General features: G+C 43.1%; 1 protein-coding gene and 1 non-coding gene across 2 annotated transcripts in view; both read right to left on the bottom strand.

Annotated features, from left to right (window-relative positions):
• The window catches only part of Mettl16 (methyltransferase 16, RNA N6-adenosine), a 55761-nt gene extending 32627 nt beyond the window's left edge, over positions 1-23134 (bottom strand). Inside the window, exons 1-4 of the mRNA XM_006977372.4 lie at positions 22363-23134; positions 19719-19846; positions 9606-9805; positions 5471-5611 (exon numbers count right to left, since the gene is read on the bottom strand). Coding sequence (XP_006977434.1) covers positions 5471-5611; positions 9606-9805; positions 19719-19846 — 469 coding nt within the window. The 5' untranslated portion in view covers positions 22363-23134. The remainder of the gene's footprint in view (positions 1-5470; positions 5612-9605; positions 9806-19718; positions 19847-22362) is intronic.
• Positions 17665-17810, bottom strand: LOC121831922 (small nucleolar RNA SNORA48). Its single transcript, XR_006075517.1, has one exon. It is a non-coding gene; the product is annotated as a small nucleolar RNA SNORA48 (small nucleolar RNA).
• Positions 23135-24388: the final 1254 nt, after the last annotated feature.

The raw sequence follows: 24388 nt of genomic DNA, 5'->3' as shown, positions 1-24388 counted from the left end.
GTACAAAATACACAACAGAGGAGGAAAATAAAGACGAGCATGTGTATATAAATTCCTTCAAACCACTCCTAGTATGAAGCAAAACTGCATAGAGAATTAAGTAGACGCATTAACCATATCAATGCTCCCCTTTACAATATGTGTTAACACTACTAGGGAAAATGTTATTTCTTTTATAAAGAGGCATACTACAATCTGCTTAATAAAATAAAATGTTTCTTCCCTGGAACTCCCCCTCCTCTTAAGAATTCTCACTTTTCTGTAATAATGTAATTTATGTTCATTTTGCTAAAAACTAATTATAATTAAAAAATTAATAATAAGGAGCTGGAGAGTGATTAAAAACACTCATTTTACTTGCAGGACCCATGTTTCGTTCCTGCACCCACATGGTAGCTCATAATCACCTCGAACTCTAGTTCCAAAGAAGTCAACACCTTCTTCTCCTATCAGAAGGCACCAGGTATGCATGTGGTGCACGGACATATATGTAGGCAAAACATGTATTCACATAAAATAACTCTCCAAAAAATCTAAAACTATGTCAATATATAATGGTCATAAAATGTAAATGATAACTAGGTGGAGTTGGCCTAGTTCTAGCAAATATCTACATACTAAAATTAAGATAATTTAACAGGGAATCGTGGCCCAAGCCTATAATCTGAGCACATGGGAGGTAGAAGCAGGATAGAGAAATCAAACATAGCCTGGATTACATATTGTAACTTTTTTTTTTTTTGGAGACAGTCTAACTATGTAGACCAGGTTGGCCTCAAACTCACAGATTCGCTTACCTCTGCCTCCCTAGTGCTGGGATTAAAGGAGCGCACCACCACCACCCAGCTAACCCTATGTATTTTTAAAATAAAATATACTTTAATAAAGAATAGGATAGTGCTCCCCACATCAGTCAGTAAAGTGCATGCCACACAAACACAAGGACTTGAGCTAGAGCCTTAACACCTACATAAAAGCTGGGCATGGCAGTTCACCCTGTAACCTCAACAGTAAGGAGACAAAACTACAGGATCCCTGGGGCTTTCTGGACAGGCAGCCTAGCTGAACCACTGAGCTCCAGGTTCAGTACAAGACCCTGTCTCAAAAAATACAGTGAAGGAGCTAGATAAATGGCTTAATGGTTAAGAGCATTCACTGCTCTTCCACAGAAGCTGGTTTCTACTCCGATCACCCACATGGTAGCTAACCACCACCAGTAACTTCAGTCCCAAGGGAATCTGACACTTTCTGGCCTCCGAAGGCATTGCACATATGTGGTGTTAAGCAGGGACATAGACAGAGACAACACTCACACACATAAAATATTTTTTGAATTTTTAAAATAAGCCAGGTGGTGGTGGTGCACACCGTTAGTCCCAGCACCCTGGAGGCAGAGGCAGGAGGAACAAGGCCAGCCTGGTCTACAGAGCAAGTTCCAGGACAGGCTCCAAAGCTACACAGAGAAAAAAACCTGGTCTCGAATAAATAAATTAATTAATTAATAGGTTTTAAGTGTTAAAGTGATTGAATACCCTGATGTAGACTTTGGGAGGCTTCCAAAGGTACATGCACATATATACCTGCTCACACAGAAAAAAATAGTGACTAAGTTACTTCATAAATAACTGTTTTTTGGAGAAAGGAGAAACTGCAGCAGGGATATAAAGTAAGTACGTAAATGAATGAATGAAGGAATGCATACCTTCTTTTTATAATTCATGGTAGCTACAGTCTAGGAAATCGCCAGGAACACTGAACTAGCAAATACAAACTCCTTTGGGAAGTACAGAGCTAGTACAGTTTCTGAAAGCCTAATACATCATCTACAGTGTGTTTTGACTTAAAGACAATTCATTTAATATGCACTGCTGGTCAGGTGTAGTGGCACAAGCCTTTAATCCTAGCAATCAGGACCAGATGAAGGCAGACCTCTATGAGTCTGAAACTAGCCTGGTCTACAAAGAGATTTCCAGCCCGGGCTAGGAGTGTGGGGCAGGGGTGAGAGGGAACTATAAGAAAGAGCTCAGTAGTTAAGAGCACTGGATGCTTTTCCAGAGCTAGGGTTCCATTTCCTGCATCCACATGGTGGTGTATTGTCCGTAACTCCAGTTTCAGGACATCTGACTCCATCTTCTGGCTTCCTTGGGCACTAGGCACACATGTGGTGCAGAGACATACATGCAGGTTAAATACCCATATATTGCTGACTCACTATAACTCACCTAAGTGAAATGTATTTTCTCTATGGCACATACAAACACAAGACACTTGAGCACTGCTTAGGGGTCATTTGAAATGGCAAAGTCCCTAAGAAGCAGCATAAAAATGCATTCAATGAGGCCAGGCAGTGGTGAGGCACGCCTTTAATCCCAGCAGTCGGGAGGCAGAGCCAGGCGGATCTCTGTAAGTTAGAAGCCAGTCTGGTCTACAGAGTGAGATCCAGAACAGGCACCAAAGCTACATGGAGAAACCCTTCTCGAAAAACCAAAAGGAAAAAAAAAAAAAAGAGCACTCAAGGAATGGTAACCCTAGAAAGCAAAAGCAATGCCTGTTCACAACAAAACACCATGAGGGCAGACTACAACCCTGCTGACCTCAGCCAGGAGCACAAACTGGAACTCACCCATCCTCCAGTGGAAAGATGGAGCCACTCCTGCTGACAGTTCTCTAGCCTCTACACACGTGCTTTCAGCTGTGTACCCACCCTCCCTAACACACAAATAAGCTGATGAAAGGAGAAACTAAAACAAAAGCAAACAAACAAAACAAAAAGACTTTCAAATCTGGCTATTAACAAAAGGATTCTAAACTTCAGGTAGAGCTCATGGCTGCAATCCCTACTCAGAGGACTGAGGCAGGACTAGACAGAAAAGGAAACTATCTTTCATTAGCATACTGGCTATACACTGTTCAAAATCATTAAATGTCTATCTGCTTTTGTAGTACTACAGGTTGAAGCTCACAAATATGAAGCAAGTACTGTACCAATGAACTAAATCCCCAGCCCTTTTGATATTTTTTATTTTGGGACAGATTCTCACTAAGTATATAAACTGGTCTTGAACTTGCTTTGTAGATCAGATGAACTTTTTTTTTTTTTTTGGTTTTTCCGAGACAGGGTTTCTCTGTGTAGCTTTGCGCCTTTCCTGGGACTCACTTGGTAGTCCAGGCTGGCCTCGAACTCAGAGATCCACCTGGCTCTGCCTCCCGAGTGCTGGGATTAAAGGCATGCGCCACCACCGCCCGGCTCAGATGAACTTTAAATATTAGATCCTCATACCTCAGTCTCCCAAGTAGTTAAGATAACCTGTGCTACCAGGCCTGCTTTAAATTTATAGTGTAAGTACTCCTCCTGATGTTCATTTTCCAGTAACTGAAAAGGACAGGGCTCTCCCTAGCTGCTATGAGCAAAAGAACTTAGTCAGCACCAGACATCCTGAACAGTGTTCCATAAATGTATTTAGAAAACTATATAACTGTCATAAGTAGTTGCCTCAGCTCTGAAGGCAGAGCCACAGGCAGAACTGCTTAAAACAGTTATATTAGACTTACACTGTGTTATCACTAGCCTTGAGGAAATCTAGATTAGAGCTTCTTAGAATTTTAGCACTCACAACCCCCTTTGCCTGAGATTTCTTGTTTTATTTTGTTGGTTTTTCAAGACAGGATTTCTCTGTGTAACAGCCCTGGCTGTCCTGGAACTCCTCTGTAAATCAGGCTAGCCTTGAACTCAGAGATCCACCTGCCTCTGCCTGCAGAGTGCTGGGATCAAAGACATGAGCCATGACCGTCCAGCTCGGGTTTTTTTTTGTTTTGTTTTGTTTTTTGTTGTTGTTGTTTTCAAGACAGGATTTCTCTGTGTAGCACTGGCTGTCCTGGAACTCGCTCTGTAGACCAGGCTAGCCTCAAACTCAGAGAACTGCCTGCATCTGCTTCCCCAGTACTGTGATTAAAGGAATGGGCCACCACTGCCCAGAATCTGAGAAAGTTTTATGTGATTCTAGGTGTACAGGTCTATAATACAGATACGTAATTGGGCATGATAGTCCAGGTCTATAATCCCAAAATTTCAGGTCACCCTCAGCTACACAGTGAGTTTAAAGCCAGACTGGAATACCGATACACTGTCTCCAAAAAAAAAAAAAAAATTTAAAGTGGGAGTGGAAGTGTAGCTCAGTTGGTAGAGTGATTACTTAGCACACACAAAACCCGTATCAATCCCCTGCACCACATATAGGTATAGACACCTATAATCCCAGCATTTGGAAGGTGGAGGCAAGATCAGCCAAGTACAAGGTCATTCTCAGCTACACACGAGTTCAAGGCCAGCCTACACTGTCCAAAACTCACAGGTACAAAAGTACATTTTCTGATAAATCATAAAGGAGCATAAAGCAACTATTTGGCATAAATATAACTTTTCCATTCATTGATGGTAAAAGGAAATTTGAAGCAGAAATGGATATGCTATGCTTATTTATTTTCACATAAACATCTTGGATATGTAAAAATATATTCATAGAACATCTTCAAGGTTTTTCAGAGGTGACCAATATTTTGATCTTATAACTATCAATCTGAGAGTGCTACTTTGCAAAAGTACATAGCATAAAATGGGAAAACATCTCAGAAACTCTTGGAAATTCTGTTCTTATCCCATACTAAAATTCATTTGAACAACTTTCTAAGGAATTTAAGTCAGCAACTCAATCAGCATTTTTTGTTGTTTTGGTTTTTGTTTTTTATTAACTACTGCTGCTACTATTAGAGACAAGGTCTCACCATGTAGTTTTTACTATTACTACTACTATTAGAGACAAGGTCTCACTGTGTAGTTCTTACTATTACTACTACTATTAGAGACAAGGTCTCACTGTGTAGTTCTTACTATTACTACTACTATTAGAGACAAGGTCTCACTGTGTAGTTCTTACTGCTACCACTACTACTAGTAGTACTAGTACTAGTACTACTGGAAACAAGCTCTCACTGTGTAATTCTGGCTGGCCTGGAATTCACAGAGATCCACCTGCTTCTGCCTCGGAACTGCCAGGATTAAAAGTGTGCACCACCACACCTGGCTTTTGTTGCTGTTGTTGTTACAGATTTATTATTCTCTTTGTATGTATGTTTACCTGAATGAGTTTATGTACATCCTGCCTATGCAGATGCCTGTAGAAGCCAGAAGACATCCAATTTTCTGGAACTCGAGTTACAGGCAGTTACAACTGATGTCAGGCATGGTGATACTCATCTTTAATCCCAGCACTCAGGAGGCAGAGGCAGGAGGATCTCTGAGTTCAAGGTCAACCTGGTCTACAAAGTGGGTTCCAGGGCATCCAGAGCTACAGAGAAACCCTGTCTCATGACAAACAAACAAAAAACCCATAGACAATAGTAATAAGACATTTTAAATTAGAGAAGTTTTAATAAACAAAGCTTGAGGGGCTATTTATTCACAAGAACCAACCTTTAATGAGATCAGATAGGTTATTCTGTTCCACATTTTTCTTTGCGTAATTGAAGCACATATCATCCACTTCTGTTGCCAGGAAATACCAGCCATTTAAGGTTGCTCCAAGTAAGGGATAGATGCAGGATGCCCCAGTACCTAGTAAATAAAAATCCAGCACATTCCACATATGAGCGCTGAAGGTGAGAACAATAAAATCCTTTTTCTTCTTAGGAATTCTTTCAAGTCTCCACAGCAGAACTCACAAGTGAGGCTATTCTGCGCTACTGGGCTTGCTCCTCATTTCACTCGTGAGTCTGACCCCTAAGTACAAATTTCCTAGAGGACAGAAACCTTCCTGCCCTTCTGTTCCATGCTGTGTGTAAAATGAAGTACAGACAACTGGAAGCCCAGGAAAGCACAGCTTATTAACCTAAAGTGGCTAAAATAACTAATTTTATAAAATTTGCTTATAAAAGTCTTTATGTCCCATACAAAACAATTTCCTCAATGCAATGCTACTTATTAAAACACCATAGTAGTATCTTAAAACAAATCAATAAGCTGGGAATAGCGTCACACACCTGTAATTCCAACACATAAGCTGCAGAGGCAAGAAGACTGTGAGTCTGAGACCCTGCCTCAAAGAAAAAAGAGGAAAACTAAGAAAATATGCAGATAAACACAGTTTATTCTTGAAAAGCAGAAGTGTGTGTGCATGCGTGAGTGTGAGTGTGAGTGTGTGTGTGTGTGTGTGTGTGTGTGTGTGTGTGTGATTTCTATGGCATCAAATGGCCTGACTCCCTGTGGTCTGTGGTTGTGTACAATGTCAGTCGTTGACTAGCCCTAGCACAGGTTCAAGAGACATAATGAGAAGCCAGTGCTTCATGGGGGGGGGAAATCAGCTTCAACAGCCAATATTTGTTCCTAAACTTACATGAAGAGCCCCTACCCTGGACTGGTCTACTTTCCCCTCCAAATGCTGCCTTTACAACCACTAATAAATCTTGACCAATTAGATCCCAATGTGTATATCCAAGGGAAGGAAAGCTAGGGTTTCCTGAGGGCTACAGTCTGGACCAGCCACTCCAGGGCTGCTTTCCCCTGACCACAAACTGATTCCATTGTAGCTCTGCAGGTTCGGAAGGTGCTCCTAACCCAGAAGCCCACTCATCCTCATGACCTATTCTCAACAGGTTGGGAATCAGAGACCAAAATTAATGGTTGCAATCCTTAACCTCTTTGCAGCCACAGTTATTGTCTCTTGGCCCTGGTGCTGTTAGGTAAACACCTCTTTGAGGATTTGGGAGATAGAAAGGGATGAGGATACCCAGCTCCTCAAGAGTCAATTGTTTAGGCCTGGGCATTATGGAGAGCTAGAGTGTTTTCACCTCTCAAGAAAAAAAAAAAAAAGGAACCTTTTTTTAAATTTTGTATCAAAGGGGGAAAAATAAAATGCAAGTAAAAGAACAATCCTCTTACCCTCCTAAGATTATTCTCTAATCCTCAAGACCAAGAAACTTGCATCCTGACATTCTGATATCCTCAAAAAACCAAACAAGATTTTAAGTGGGTAATAATCTTTATAATGATAAATAAAAATGGAAAGCATAGTCACAGAATTAGAGCAAGCTGATGGAGTCTGGGGGAAGAATTTATATAGAACCCTAATTAGAAAGAATATGATTTCAGCAAGCATTGCCCCTTGCGAAGAGCTAAAATCCATTAACCTCGAGTATCCCCAAGTGCTACTTCAGAGGGTTTGGGGCATAACTGAAATGCAATTAGCACCAAATAGGCTAGGATCCCTTTCCCCACTTCCTCCCTAGTTATGGTCTCACTGCATAACCCAGGCTAACACTGGCCTGGAACTTGTCATCCTGCTCTGTCATACCCCAAGTGCTGAGATCACAAATACCTGCTACCACACTTTTCAAGACAAGCTTTTAGCTTTCTAAGACCTGTCAGCCATCTTCTACCATGAACAAAAAAGTAAGAGCTTTAAGTGAACTCCATCAGGTCTCCAGTGCTTAGATCACATGAAGCACTTAGAATTCAAATGTCAAAAGAATGCCTTTATCCAACAACTTCGCTAGGCCTTGAGAGATTATTTTAACTAGTTTGCAATCTAGTGACAGTCTAGTATTATAACCAAGAAAGCAACCTTTCATAGATTGCAAAGTCAGAGAAAGCAGGCTTTAGTTGACAAGTATAATATAAACGGGAACCAACAGGACAAAGACGGGAAGTCTGAGGCACAGCAAATAACATATACAAAAGACTAAAGGTCTAGAAAACAGTGTGGAAAAGAAAAAATCATGTAAGCTGAGGCTTAGAGAACCCAGGGAAGAGGGTAAGAATCAGACAACAGAAATTCTGATGGGCCAAGCCAAGGTTTTAATCCCAGCACTCGGGAGGCAGAAGTAGGCAGATCCCTGTGAGTTCAAGGCCAGCCAGATTTACAGGGCAAGTTCCAGGACAGCCAGGGCTATACAAAGAAACACTGTCTCAAAAAAAAGAAAAAAAAAAGTATTTATCACAAAAGCAATATAAGGAACTACTAAGAGAAGATGTGATCAGATGTGGACACATATACATCTTTTCTGGACACAGTGCCAACAATGAAATGTAAGAGCAACTGAGTAGAGATGTCAGCAAAGCAGCCGAGAAGCTGTTCTGTACACATGGAAGAGAGGATGATGAACTAGACTGGGATAGTGGCAGTGAAGATGGACAGTAGTAGAAGTCATAGGAAGCTCACAGATGGTGCCAGAGATAGGATCAGGAGTTCAAGAATATGCTGAGCTCCAGGAGATCCTGTGTCAAAAAGTCACAAATAGGGCTGGAGAGATGGCTCAGTGGTTAAGAGCACTGACTGCTCTTCCAGAGGTCCTGAGTTCAATTCCCAGCAATCACATGGTGGCTCACAACCACTTACAATTAGATCTGGTGCCCTCTTCTGGCCTGCAAGGGCACATGCAGGCAGAACACTATACATAATAAATCAATAAACCTTAAAAAAAAAAAAAAAAAAAAAAAGCAGGTGGTGGCGCAAGCCTTTAATCCCAGCACTCGGGAGGCAGAGGCAGGCGGATCTCTGTGAGTTCGAGGCTAGCCTGGTCTACCAAGTGAGTTCCAGGAAAGGCGCAAAGCTACACAGAGAAACCCTGTCTCGAAAAACTAAAAAAAATTTAAAAGTGGTGGAATGCTTGCCTAGCAAAGCCAGTTCAAACCCTAGTGGCACAAATTTTCAAAAGAAAGAGTGATATGTAAGAGAGAAACAACAACAGGAAGTGGGTACGCTAGCTCACCCCTTTAGCCCTCACTGCATAGGCAGTTGAGTGAAAGGACTTCTGGAACTCGGGAAGGTGAGAACAGCACGAACAATAGCAAGAGTCTACTCTTTAAATAAACAAATCACAGATTTTGTGATCAACAGTCTTATCGAAAATAAAGAAAAAAGTGCTGTTATAGAATATCAGCTGAAGATGTATTGCATTTGTTTATGCTGTGGAACATTTGTTTAATAATGCAAAGATGTGTGTATTCTTTTATGATGCATTTGTTTAACTCTGTGAAGCTGTGTTGCTGTGCCTGTCTAAAACAGCTGATGGTCTAATAAGGAGATGAACAGCCAATAGTGAGGCAGGAGACAGGATAGGCAGGGCTGGCACATAGAGAGAAGAAATAGGAGAAATTTGGGAAGAGAAGATCAAGAACGGGAAAAGGAGGAGGCCAAGCACCCAGCACTCAGGAAGCAGAGGCAGGAGGATCTTTGTGAGTTTGAAGAAAGCCTGGTCTAGAGTGAGTTCCAGAACAGCCAGACTGACACAGAAAAGCCCTGTCTCAAAAATAATAATAATAATAGCAATAAAATAGAGAATTGTTTAATAACAGAGTAGACCATGCCCAACAAACACAGACATTAAGGTGGAAATTTGAAAGCTAAGTAGACAAGAGCCTCTCTCTCCTTCCACACTTCTCTTACCCCCTTTGCCCCTTAACTGACAAGGACACTCCAAGAGAAACCAATGTCCATGTGTAACAGGTAAAAGCTTCTTTCCCAACAACTACTAGAAGAGCTTAGAAGGAGACTGAATGCAAAACCTATGAAAATTACTTTCAGCCCCCAAAAGAAGAACCCTAAACTTACCTATGTCGATTCCTCTTCGAAGAGTACTTTTATCAGAATCCTGGTGCCCAATCAGATCTTCTACCCAGTGAATATAGTTGAGTCTCAAGGGAACTGTGGGAATTAGTCTCTCTAAAGGAATATCAATAGAAAGTCCAAAGTCTTCTCTTAGGAGAGTACAAGTCAGAGCTCTGACTGCTTCAGGGTCTTTGAAATTAAGACTAAGGAGCAGAGACAAAGACCAAGTGATTAGTATGTACCACTGGGCTGCACTAGCTCGTTTGCCATATCAAGCAGCGACACTAGCAACCCAAGTCCATTTGAATTTCCTAACGTTCAACATTCGGCACAACAGCAGACACACAGGGGTGCTGGACACCTTCAGAGTCTATGAGCAATCAGCAAGTTATCCACCAGAATGGCTGCATCCACACATGCACCACAGCCCAGAGGTTAAAAGGGCCTCTGTTCCAATTCCTGTGTGTTTCCCGCCTTAGCTGTAGGACTCTAGACAAGCCATGCAGACACTTCTCTCAGCTGTTAAGGGTAAGAGTACCAACATCAGTGCCATGTGACAGTCTCTGAAAAGAATACAGCTCTTGATACTGAGTGGTTGTTTTTTTTTTCTTTTTCTTTTCTTTTCTTTCTTTCTTTTTTTTTTTCTTTTTTTTTTTTTTTTTTTTTGGTTTTTTGAGACAGGGTTTCTCTGTGTAGTTTTGGTGCCTGTCCTGGATCTCGCTCTGTGGACCAGGCTAGCCTGGAACTCACAGAGATCCTCCTGGCTCTGCCTCCTGAGTGCTGGGATTAAGGGCGAGCACCACCACTGCTCAGTGCTAGCTATTTTTTCTTTTTTACTATCACCAACATCAATGAACCTAATACAATTCTTCAAAACCTCACTCAAAAAATGGGAGAAAAAAAAAAACAGCATAATCTTCAGTCAGGTGTGGTAGCACACATCTTTAATCTCCTCACTTGGGAGGTAGAAGTAGGCAGATCTGTTAGGTTTGAGGCCAGCCTGGTCTACATACAGGGTTCCAAAGCACTGCCAGGGTACATAACAGAGACCCTGTCTCAAAACAAAATAAACAAACAAAAAAGTACCAGGCCTGGTTTGGCACATGCCTTTGATCCCAGCACTCAGGAGGCAGGATCTCTGTGAGTTCAAGGCCAGCCTGGTCTAAAATCGAGTTCCAGGACAGCTACCGATGTTACGCAGAGAAACCCTGTCTCGAAAAAACAAAACCAACTCCCTCCCTCCCCCAAAAATTCACAAAACTTAACAAAATATTGTATTTTACTCCTGACAGAAATAAAAGTCTATCTTACACATTCAGAAATCCAGTCAAGTAAGACACTAAATATATTCACATTCTATTCCACTATACTGGCTAATCTAATATCCCATCATACTATGTGTAAAGTCTTAAATTTTGAAATGTAAAATTTTAGAAATTAAGGAAACCTAATAACCTAGAAACACCTTCTAAAACAAAATTTGAAAGTGTCTTCTGAAGCGCATACCCAGAAGCCTAAGCCCTGCCTTACAACTTCCCAACGTTGCTGTGCAGTCGAGCTGTGAAAACCGATGACTGCAAATCCAGGGGACTCAGTAGGACCAGCTTCAAGACGACAACTTTGGGAAAGAGATACGAACTAACCAAATGACACAAGGTCTTACACCTGTGGACAGTGACAAATCTTCCACGGCTGAGCAGCTACTCAGGGGCCATGTTCTGAAAGAGCACTGTGCCAGAAGGCCACCACTGTGCCAGAAGGCCACCACTGTGCCAGAAGGCCACCACTGTGCCAGGCTGGCCCTGAACCTGGAATTCAAGACTCAGGAATCCTGCTTCTCAGGCAGGGGGATTACAGGAATACACCATTGCATCAGGCATTTACAAGGATACTAGGGGAACAACTAAGGTCACTGTGGTTTAAAGAAAATGGCCCCCAGAGGGAGTAGCACTATTAGGAGGTGTGGCTTTGTTGGAATAGGTGGGGCCTTCTTGAAGGAAATGTGTCACCAGGGGGTGAGCTTTGAGGTCTCCTATGCTCAAACTTTGCTCAGTGTGACACTCAGACCACTTCCTGCTGCCTGCAAGATGTAGGACTCTCAGCTACTTCTCCAGCATGTCTACCTGCACACCATCATGCCCCACCATGATGCTAATGGACTGAACCTCTGAACTGTGAGCGAGCCCCAACTACATGTTTCCTCTGTAAGAGCTGCTGTGGGCCTGGTGTCTCTCACAGCAATAGAGACCCTAAGGCAGTCGGCATGTTTGCACAGCAAGCATTTTCCTGACTCAGCCATCTTTCCAATCCCCAACTTTTTTCTTTTATACATGCAATATGGTCATTATATTATCTAGGAATGATACATTTCTGTAATTTTTTCCATTAAGTGGTCTAGAAGGTGTATTTAATCCTAGCAATCTGGAGGCAGAGGCAGGTGGATCTCTGGGAGTTCAAGGCCAGCCTGGTCTACAGAGCGAGTTCTAGAACAGCAACCAATACGCTGAGAAACCCTGTCTCAAAAAATAACAAAAAAGGAGGCTGGAGAGATGGCTCAACGGTTAAAAGCACTGGTTACTCTTCCAGAGCACCCTGGTTCAATTTCCAGCGCCCACATGTCATTTCACAGCTGTCTGTAACTACAGTTCCAGGGATCTGACACCTTCACACCAATGCACATCAAATAAATTTAAATAAATTAATTTTATAAAGGGGGGTGGGCTGGAGAGATGGCTCAACTGTTAAGAGCACTGCCTGCTCTTCCAATGGTTCTGAGTTCAATTCCAAGCAACCACATGGTGGCTCACACCTATCCATAATGAGATCTGTTGCCCTCTTCTGGCCTGCAGGCATACATGCAGACAGAACACTGCATACATAATAAATAAATAAATAAATCTTTTTGTTTTTTTTTTAAAAGGAACAAAATTTTAGAAATTAAAAAAAAATTTTCTCTCTCTCTTTTTTTTTTTTTGGTTTTTCGAGATAGGGTTTCTCTGTGTAGCTTTGAGCCTTTCCTGGGACTCATTTGGTAGCCTAGGCTGGTCTCTAACTCACAGAGATCCGCCTGGCTCTGCCTCCCGAGTGCTGGGATTAAAGGCGTGCGCCACCACCGCCCGGCTCCAATTTTATGCTAAGCATAATTGAAGCACGCCTTTAATCCCAGCACCCAGAGGCAGAGGCAAGTGGATCTCTGTGAGTTTGAGGCCAGCCTGGTCTACAAAGTGAATTCCAGGACAGACAGGACTGCTATACAGAGAAACCCTGTCTCCAAAAAAAAAAAAAAAAAAAAGAAGAAAAAACCACATACACACCCCATTATCACCACCAACAGCAACAATTAAAGAGAAAGAAGCCATGAATTTGATAGAGAACAAAGGGTGCATAGGAGGGGAAAGGAGGAAAGGGGAAATGGCATTATTATACATAATTTAAAAAATTTATAATTTTTGGAAAGTACCTCCCTGTCTCTCTCTGAAGCCCCCACACACTACAAATACACAGGGTTGGGGTATAGCTCAGCAGTAAAGTGTTTACCTAGCGTGCACAAGAAACCTGGGTTTGACCCTCAGTTGTATAAAACTAAAATCTATGGTCAAGCATGGAAGAATATACCTGCAATCACAATTAAGAGGGAGAAAGATCTTTTCAAGCTCAAGGCCATGCAGGTCTACACAGTGAATCCCAAGCAGCCAGAGATACAGATCAAGACTCTACAAAACAAGACTCCTTAAACATACAAACATACTCTCTCATTCTAATAGACTACAGCACATGATTTACTAATGAGGAACTATAACCTATCACCAAAAAACACTGCATATGAAGCAGAAGGAAGACCAATGAAGGGAATAAACAGAAACCTATGAAAACAGATTCTTAGATTCTAATAACAAAACTGACTGTTCATTTTTTAGTTCTAAGAAAAGGCAGATAATATCCAAGTGTTGGAAATCCTTTGTAGGGCAAAGTCTAGTCACCCAACTTCACTACTTAAATATCTAGGTCACATTAGCACCCTGGGACACTGCGAAACCTGAACACAGGCAAGATCTGTTTTTATTCTCATTTCCAAGATCACAGGGGGAACTAAAATTAGCTCTCACGTGAAAATTAGCATTTATTCATTCCATCAGTCCTTGTTGTTTGTTTAATTAACACATGCAGCTTCACAAAACAGCCTATTGTCAACAGACTTCTGATTGCCCCAGAATGATCCCCACTCTGCTACAAATGAATACTTTATTTGTATCATCACTGGAGATGAGTTTTAGAATATGCATTTCCACTATTCAAGGATGACCTAAGAATCATTCTAATACAGCAGAAGCTGATCCTCAAGTTCGTCAATAAACACCAAAGCCTGTCACAGCCTTGTTGCAACCCTGGTCTGGGTCACTGGATCATCAATGAGATGATACTAGTTTTCACTAGTCACCAAGTACAACTAACCTTCCGTGTTGGTCTTTGGTTTAAAAACAGAAAAGTTAAATGTCACACTGTGTTCAAGATCAATTAACAGAGCTCAAACAAACAACAGGCTGTTGCTATGGAATTGGTTACTATGAAAAAGCAAAACCTAATTAAATTGCAATGATCTGATACAATTTCGGTAGGAAAAAACAGACATCATCACATCCTCAATACTGGCCATCTCAACCCTATTAGGCTTCCTAACAATAGGGGATATCTACCTTTAATCAAATGTTTATAATATGCTATCATTGTGCATAAATTATCACTAACCTTTATGACAGCCATACAAAACTACATTTTTTTTACCTACATTTAGATGAGGAGACTCAGTCTCTGTAAAACCAGAAAATTACCTAAAACCTCAGTTGTCAAATGCCTTCTTTAAGACTGTTATTTGGACCTGAAGAGATGGCTCAGCCACTAAGTGTACTTGCTGCTCTTCCAAAGGACCTGGGTTCAATTCTCAGCACCCACATGACAGCTCACAGCCACCTACAATCCCAGTTCCAAGGGACCCAACACCCTCTTCGCCTCCATGGAAACTGCATGCACAGGGTACACAGGCACCCATGCAGGCAAAACGCCCATACACATAATTAAATTTTTTCTTTAAAAAGGATTAAAATGGAAGAGGGGGTACACACCTTTAATCCCAGCATTTAGGATGGCAGAGGCAGGTGGTTCTCTGTGAGTTCACAACCAGCAGGGTCGACAGAATGAGTTCTAGGGCAGCCAGACTATACAGAGAAAGCCTGTCTCCAAAAACCAAAAATAAACAAACTGACACTATTAAAATGAAGTGCCTGCACTGGGTGTGTAACCAGACTGTAACCTCAGCACTCAGAAGACTGAAGTAGGAGGATCTCAGTGAATCTGAGGCCTGATGAGGCCAGAATGAGTTTCAGATCACTCTGAGCTAGTGAGATCTTGCCTCAAGAAAATCTAATTTGCCTAGAATACAAGAGGCCCTAGGTTTGAACCCCAGGACTGCAAAAATAAATAAATAAAAAAACTCGCCGGGCGGTGGTGGCGCACGCCTTTAATCCCAGCACTCGGGAGGCAGAGCCAGGCGGATCTCTGTGAGTTCAAGGCCAGCCTGGTCTCCAAAGTGAGTTCCAGGAAAGGCGCAAAGCTACACAGAGAAACCCTGTCTCAAAAAAACCAAAAAAAAAAAAAAAAAAAAAAAAAAAAGAAAGAAAGAAAGAAAGAAAACTCAGGAGTCTAAGGAAGGAAAAACAGTTCAAGGTCAGATTGGGCTACACAGCAAGACCCTGTCTCCAAAGAGACAGAGAGCAAGCAAGCAAACATAAATCTGGGGAGTGGAAAGACAAGAGTGTGCATTGCTCTTCCAGGACCTGAGTTTAGTCCCAGCACCTGTACAGGTTGGTTAACAATCACCTGTAACTCCAGCTCCAGGAAATCTGACATCCTCTTCTGGCCCCCTCAGGCAACGTATTCATGTACACAAACCCACAGATACACACACACACAACTAAAAATCAAATCATGGGATGGTGGTGCAAACAAGGAGGCAAAGGTAGGTAGATCTCTGTGGTCCAAGGCCAGTCTGCTCTACAGAGCTAGTCCCAGAACAGCCAGGGCTAAGCAAAGAAACCCTGTCCCAAAAGACCTAAATAGACAGACAGACAGAATCATGAAAAAAGGTAAATAGAATCATGAAAAAAGGAAAGGAACATTTTATCAATACAGGGAATCCTGACCTCTGACCTAATCAGGCAGGAAAGCAGTCCTGCTAGAAGCAGCTAGGTCTCTGACACAGGAGAACAGATCTCCCATCTCCTATACCTATATATAACAAATCCCTTCTGCATATGCCATACTGTAGTCTGATAGTGCATGAATGAAGCATAATAAATTGTGTTCTTTTTTTAAAGTTTTTATTTTTATGTGTGTTAGTGTTTTTGCCTGCATGTATGTCTATGTGAGGGTGTCAGATCCCCTGGAATTAGAGTTACAGACAGCTGTGAGCTGTCATGTGGGTGCTGGGAATTGAACCCAGGTCCTCTGGGAAAGCAGTCAGTGCTTTTAACCACTGAGCCATCTCTCCAGCCACCATAAATTGTGTTCTTTTTCCTGTAAAAATAAATATACTGTCCAGCAAGATAGCAGATAAAAGCGTTTGTCACAGCTGAGCAGTGGTGGTCCACGCCTTTAATCCCAGCACTCGAGACGCAGAGCCAGGTGGATCTCTGTGAGTTTGAGGACAGCCTGGTCTACAGAGCGAGACACAGGACAGGCACCAAAGCTACAAGGAGAAACCCTGTCTCGAAAAACAAAACAATAAAAAGCATTTGTCACACAAGCCTGATGACCTCAGTTCAATCCTCCACAAGCAATGATGGAAGTAGAGAACCAACTCTCAAAAGCTGTCCTCTGGAGGGCTGAAGAGATGGCTCAATAGCTCTGCTTTTCCAGAGGACCTGGGTTTGATTCCCAGCAACCCCATGGCAGTTCACAACCATCTGTAACTCCAGTTCTGAGCCCTGTTCTGGCCTCCACCAGCACCAGGAACACACAGTTTAGACACATGCAGGCATACACATAACATAAAATTAAAAATAAACAAAAATTTAAAAAGTTAGTAGGGCCAGGTGGTGGTGGCGCACGCCTTTAGTCCCAGCACCCAGGAGGCAGAGGCAAGCAGATCTCTGTGAGTTTGAAGCCAGCCTGGTCTACAGAGTGAGATCCAGAACAGCCAGGACTACACACAGAGAAACCCTATCTCAAAACGGCCCCCCAAAACAAGTAAAATAAATAAATAAATAAAAAGTTAGTAGACATTAAAAAAAAAACAGGATATGACACGGCCAGTCTTGTTTTCAAGTATGTTTCCATCCACTCTCCTTTAAAAAAAAAAAAAAAAAGAGCCGGGCAGTAGTGGCGCACGCCTTTAATCCCAGCACTCAGGAGGCAGAGCCAGGCAGATCTCTGTGAGTTCAAGGCCAGCCTGGTCTACAGGGCAAGATCCAGGACAGGCACCAAAACGAGAAATCCTGTCTCAAAAAAACAAAAACAAAACAAAGTCCACGCAACAGCATACTTCTGCACACGCTCACATCATACACACACACACACACACACACACACACACACACTACTCTCAACTTTAAAGAAAACTGCCCTAGCCTGAGCTCCCCAACACCAGAGATAGGGTAAAAGCAGCAGCCACACAGGCCTGGGGATCTGAATCCAACCCCTGGATGCCACAGTGAGAAGACCGACTCCTGAAAACTGTTCTCTGACCTCCACATATGTACCACAGCACACAAACACACGGTCATATATAAATAAAATTAAGGAAAATATTAATGATGGCCATGTCTTTTTTTTCTAGTGATTTGTTTATTTTTTATTTTTCCCTGCATGTATATCTGTGTGAGAGTCCCAGATTCCGTGGAACTGGAGTTACAGATGGTTGTAAGCTGCCATGTAGGTGCTGGGAATGGAACCCAGGTCCTCTGGAAGAGCAGCGAGTGCTCTTAACCCCTGAGCCATCTCTCCAGCCCCATGTCTTCTTTTTTATAGGCACATTTGTGAGGCAAAATATTTTTAATTCTTTTTTTTTAAATGTGTCCTACATGAAACAGCTTTGGCCACCAAGCCAGGCATGAAGCTAGGATGAACAATAGACTGTCATCTATCTGCTCTGCCCCTAACTGATATAAGAACACCACCAACAACAAGATGTCTCTTTGCCCATTGCCAGGGGGGGAATTCCTTATATCTATTATAAAATATACACTTTGAAGGGCCAGCAAGAAGGCTCAGAGTACAAAGGCAGTTGCTGCCAAGCCTGACAGTTTGAATTTGAACTGCAGACTTCACCTGCTGGAAGGACAAGACTCCCACAAGTTCTCCTCTGATCTCCACATATGCTGTGGTACATTCATACAGACACACACACAAATGAATAAATAAATGTAATTAAAAACTTTTATTTGTAAAAAATTATTTTTTGTGTATGCATTTTGCCATGCATGCATGACTGTGTACCACATATGTATACTGCCCTCAGAGACCAGAAAGAGGCATCAGATCATCTGGAATTGGAATTAGAGACTATTGTGAGTTACCAAGTGGGTGCTGGGAACCAAACTCCAAGTCCTCTATAAAAGCAGTAAGTGTTGGCCCAGCGGTGTTGGCGAATCTCTGTGAGTTCAAGACCAGCCTGGGCTACAGTGAGTTCCAGGAAGGGCTCCAAAGCTACATAGAGAAACCCTGTCTCACTGTCTCAACACCCGCTCCCCCCCACGCCCACCCCACAAAAAAGCAATAAGTGGTCTTAACCATAAATAAAATTAAAAAGAAACTAATTTTGCAGACTAGGTATGGTGGCAGGCCAGCCTGGTCTACATAGTCAGTTCTAAGACATCCAAAGCTTGTATAGACCTGGGCTGCCCAGGAACGAATTCTGAAGACCAGGTTAGTCTCAAACTCAGATCAAACAAAAGTTTAGTCCCCAGCTTGGCACAATTGGGAAGTGTTGGAACCTTCACAAGGTGGAGAGTGGGAAGGTATTAAGTCATTAAAGGCATGCCTCCAAATGGGCTATGAGATCCTGTCCCTTCTCTTCTCATTTCCCAGTGGCTAAGTGGTGAACTGCTTCTTAGGCACATCTAGTTACGTTGTACTGCCTCAGCAACAAAGTCACCTTATCTTAGAGTAAAATCTCCAAAACTACAAGGCAATATCAACCTCTCCTCTTCCTACATTGGTTTCTATTTGCTAAAGTAATGGAAAGTTGACTAATATATAAAACTATGAAATAAAAGCCTTAAGAACAGTGTTGGGGTGGGGGTGGCTGGAGAGACAGCTCGGTGGCTAAGATTACTTGCTGACTAGCCTGGCCTGGTCTTACTGTGCATGTCACCTCGGGTATAAAACACTTACGTTCTCACATTCTCATACCATTGTCGTAATCTCTGCCCTTCTTTGTTTTTCAGATAGTCTCAAATAGCCTCAAGATCATTATGTAGCCAAGGATGTCCTTAAATTGATCTTCCTGCCTCCACTTCCCAAGTACTGGCATCACAGATGTGTGCTCCACCACACTTTAGAGATAGAACCCAGGGTTTCATGAATGCCAGGTCAATTCTGTAACAACTAAGCTATATCCCTGAAGCAAGCTTTAACATTCTAGTTTACTTTCCTACTTCACATCAAAACTAACACTTTGTTTATTTGTTTGTTTGGTTGGTTGGTTTTGGTTTTTCAAGACAGGGTTTCTCTGTGTAGCCTTAGCTGTCCTAGAACTAGCTCTGTAGACCACGCTTGCCTCTACCTACCAAGTGCTGAGATTAAAGGTGTGCACATAACAAGACATTTTGCCATTCACTGAGCACTGATCACACAGAGTACAATCCTAGTCTCAGTTACTTTGGCATCTCTGTTGTAGAAGCAGTAAGTTGGCCACTAAGAGACTTTCCAGACTTGATAGATCTAAAAACTTGACCCCCAGGATGGATAATTGGGTTTGTCCAAGGTCATATAAGACATTCCACGAAATGCACATGGTTAACACTCAGGTCTTCTGTTAGTCTAGCTTGCTTCCTATCACATCAAGTCCACTCAGATCACATTAGAGTGATGCATATTAATAACTTTTCATGTGTTACCTACCTTACTCTCCCATTCAGATTTATCTGAATATGCTGCTTAAAATCTGGATATTTGGATGCCAGATATGCGAAGTCAGGTGGCTTGTCCTTGTATCTATTTCTTGCATGCATTGATTTGCTTAAAGCCATCTTTAAAGAGAGAGGGAAGAAGGGATGTGAGAAAGATATTTAGTTTCAAAAGCATTGGTGGGACAGGAGTACACACATGTCTACAATACCAGTACTTGTAAGGCAGAGGCAGGAGGATCACAGTAAGCTTGAGACCAGCCTGGGCTACAGTGTGAGACCCTGCCTCTAAAACAAACAAACACACAAATAGTAAGGCAAGGAAGCAGTGCTCTTAAGTCCAATTTGCTGCCACATGCAGGTCCCTCAATAAACCTGTTTCCTCCCCCACTAAGGGGATACAGCTCATCATTAGAGCACTTGCCCAACACACTCAAGGTCCCAGGTTCAGTCTCCACAAAAGGTGGAAACACTATAAAGCAGTTTTTACTCCCTAGCATTCACATGCCTCTTACAGATCTGGTAAAAAGGAGCATAAACTGAGGATAGGCCCCAGGGCCCAAGAACATCAAAGGGAAATTTTTTTTCATGTAATTCCGTAGAGCAACAAAAAGAAAGGCACTCCTCTAACAAGGTCAAGAGACAGTGATACACAGGACTCTGTAACCCATTAAAGAGGGCATGGTCGACAGGTGTGTACTCTGAACATATGTGCAGGTCACTGTCTACACAATTTACTAGGTCATAACAGATGCAGTCAATAAAGTCACTCCTTTCATTAACTTTTGGAGAAAAATTTTTTTTCACTAGGAATTTAACCCAGTGTCTCACACAAGCTCTACCGAGGAGCTGCTACACCCCAGATAAACTAACTTCTGGATTTCTAGCTAGCTAGCTATACCACTCCTCAAAGTCAACTGGCTATCAGCTCTTACCTAGCACTGGTATTATCACTTCTCACCCAGTTTACTCTGCTCCTGCCACACTGAACTAGTAGCCACTTCCGAACAAGCCAGGCACACTCATGCCTTAGAGCTATCCATTTGTATTTGTCTTTACTGTCTTTGTTGCTCTTAGACAAGGTCTCCAGTAGCTCAGGCTGGCTAGGAACTCACTATATACCCACGGCTAGTCATAATTCCTTAGCCTCCTAAGCGCTGTGATTCCAGAGTGCATCATCAGACTGAACTTGCACTTGCTGCTATTCACCTGCCATGGTTTGCTCTCCCCACTGAAATGTACATACACTGAACATATCCCCACCTTGTGAGGTCTTTGGTCAAATGTCACCTCATTAATATCTTTCCTGAGCACCTTACTAAAACATCCAGTGACTTGAGCACACACTATCACCTTCCTAACTCCTGTTTTTTGAGTTGACTCACGTGACATTCATAAATGTTTGCTTTAGTTTTTAAATTTTTCCCTACAAGTAAACTCCATGAGGAAAAACTTTGTTCACTGAGGTACCTCAAGTGCTTCAAAGAGGATCTGAGCCCGGTGGCAATGGTGGCGCACACCTTTAATCCCAGCACTCAGGAGGCAGAGATAGGAGGATCTCTGTGAGTTCGAGGCCAGCCTGGTCTACAGAGCGAGATCCAGGACAGGCACCAAAGCTACAGAGAAACTCTGTCTGGGGGCCGGGGGTGATTCGGGGGACAGACGACGACCAGGATCTGTAAGAATAGGTTCTGTACTATTTGTTGACTGGGAAGAATATGAAGTCGCCTAGAGATGTAGCTCAAAGTGAAAGACCATTTGCCTAGCACATGCAAGGCACTAGGTTCAGTCATCAACACCATGAAGCAAATGACTATGAAATACTTTCCACTGTATGGGCCACTGAAATGTAACATTCTCTTTCTGAATGGGCAGTTGAGTCTCAACAACAAAAAAAGGCTCATCTGAGTGAGTCCAAAAACCAAAGACCTTGAAGGTAGCCCTCTTCATCCTTAACACTCCATGCTTCTTGGTTCCCCTTGACTTTTACCTCTTCAGATACCATTTCTTCTAGTGAATAGCCTATAGGATAGTCTAAATTTGGCTTTTAGAACTTCAAACTCTGGGAGGGCTGTACAGATGGATCAATGGCTAAGAGTACTGTTTGCTCTTCCAAAGGGCCTGGGTTCGATTCTCAGCACCCACATGGCAGCTCGCGACCATGTGTAACTCAGTCCCATGGAATCATCCTCTTCTGGCCTCTGTCGGCACTGTGCACATGGTGCGGGCGTACGTGCAGGCAAAACACCCATTCATATAAAGTAAAAAACAAATGAAAACGTGTTTTTAAAAAGAACAACAAACTCAATAGATGCCTCCCACCACGACCACGACACCTTCGTTCTCTACCCATGCCCCCCCGTTACAAATTTGATTATTTTTACCTCGAGTCCTGCCACTTCTCTGGCTCACCCACGCCTTCTTCCCGCCTGGGTTTCAGGGCTCTCTAAACATCAGCCTAGGCTCGGGGGGTGGTTGGGGGGGTCTCTCCTTCAACTCCTCCCACCTACCCACCCTACCGCCCTCACACACCCGCCCCGGGTCCCCAGAGGAGCCGAGAACCAGAGGATAAAAGCCGGTGAGCCGCTGCTTAAGCGACTCATGAGCACAACCGGATAAGGGATGTGCCAACCACGTACCTCGTAGGCCAAGGTAGCAGCCTGACGGCGTGTGTGGCTGGGGCCTGCACAAGCCCCGGGTCCTAACCCACGCACACAGCCCAGCGCCTAGAAACGCAGATGCTACGCTCTCAGCGCGCCGCCATCTTGTGAAGCCACTCCGCGCCGTGATTGGACAAGCCACTCTCGCGAGACCTAGGGTCTAGGCCGAAGGAAAGAGGAACTGTCGCGATACCCGGGGTATGGTGCGCGGTTTCACCGGAACGTGGGGGCGTGGTCATAAGCCGAGTCCTTTTCGGTGACCCATCGGGAAGGCGTGCTCTCCAGTCTGCCGGACAGCTCGGCCCTTTTTTTGTTGTTGTTTGGTTGCTTCTCGTTGAGCTTTGGTTAAGACGGAGCTCGACTGTTGTCCAGGCTGGCTGTGGAATCCGAATGGCCACGAACTCGGGACCATCCTGCTGCCATGGCCTTCCTGACTCAGTGCTGGGATTACAGGTGTGATCCCAGCTAACTGGAAACTTTTTTTAATAAGTAGTTTTCTTCATCTCGCTCCAGGCTTACTAAATCATACTCTCTGGGCTTGGGCGGGGAAAAGGAGGGCTAGAAAAGGAGAATCTTGGGTTTGGTGCAATTAATACTTATTGTACGGTAAGTCTGTGTGATGACACACATTGAGTAGTTACAGATACACCTGTGAGATGGGCAAAATCATAATAATAACAACTGACACTTAGAAACAGCTGTGGGGCGGGGGCGGGGAGATGGCCCTGCAGTTAAGAACACTGGCTGCTCTAACAAAAGACCCAGGTTCGATTCCCACCACCCTCATAGTGACTCAAAACCAGTTACAACTCAAGTCCCTAGTGCCCTCTGGAGGCATGAGGCCTGTATGTGGTGCACAAACATGCAAGCAAACACATAAAAATAAACCCTTTTTTTAAAAGGGAACTGCTTTGGCTAAAAAGCACTGGATCCTCTTTGGACTCAGTAAAGGGATAAAATCCTGGCATCTTGTCTTCATTTTGTTATCTATCACCTTTAGGCATTTAATTGTCAACTTTTACAATGTTCTGTTCCAGACTGCCCAAAAGGTGCTTCAGCTGACATAAATCGTCAGTTTTGTATTGCATTCCTGGAACAGCAGGACTGATCAATAAATACTTTTCTTATGAAGTAGTGCTAGGCCTCAAAGGACAAGACTCCCTCATCTACACACGCTAGGGGCAATAATCTGCATAGATAAAGCTGTATGCGCGTGGCTGCAAGGCAGAAAACTAGTCTACTGTGCCTGAGGCCACGAGTTCACTGCCCACCTCCCCTTTCCCTTTTTAGCCGGTCGGTTGTGGCGCATGCCTTTAATCCCAGCACTGGGAGGCAGAGCCAGGAGGATCTCTGTGAGTTCGAGGCCAGGCTGGGCTACAGAGTGAGTTCCAGGAAAGGTGCAAAGCTACACAGAGAAACCCTGTCTTGGAAAACCAAAAAAAAAAAAAAAAAAAAAAAAAAAAAAAAGCTGTATGCTGCAGCAGGAATAATTGTCTTAAAGGAGCCCAATTGCTTCCCTCAAGCAATAAGGACTTTGAGCCCCCTTGCAGAATCAAACTGAGATCATAACCAACTAGACCACTTTGACCTTGGCTACTTAATTTTCTATTAGCTTTGTAAATAGCCCCCTCAATTGTCCCACCCTCAATTCTTCGTTTATCCCTAACCCTGAGTATGGTGTCCTAGGCCTGTAAATCCAGCCTTTGGGATATTGAAGCTGGAAAATGAGTTCATCCTGTTATACATACCAAGTTCAAGGCCAGCCCGATCTACATGAGACCCTGTTCAAAAAGCCTGTGTACACTAACATATATATATATATCACATATCATGTCACAGCTATAAAATGTGGCCTGGAGAGATGGCTTGCCACTTAACACTTGGTGCACAATCAAAAAGTCCAGAACTTGGACCCTACCATCCACATAACAAGCAAGGGATACCTGGGGCTTGCTGGCTTCCAGCCTAGTTAAAAAAACATGACCCTCAAGCTCAAAGAGAGACT

The sequence above is a fragment of the Peromyscus maniculatus genome, chromosome 8 (assembly GCF_049852395.1).
Source record: "Peromyscus maniculatus bairdii isolate BWxNUB_F1_BW_parent chromosome 8, HU_Pman_BW_mat_3.1, whole genome shotgun sequence".
Classification (NCBI taxonomy): domain Eukaryota; kingdom Metazoa; phylum Chordata; class Mammalia; order Rodentia; family Cricetidae; genus Peromyscus; species Peromyscus maniculatus.
This window is presented reverse-complemented; position numbering and strand designations above follow the sequence as displayed.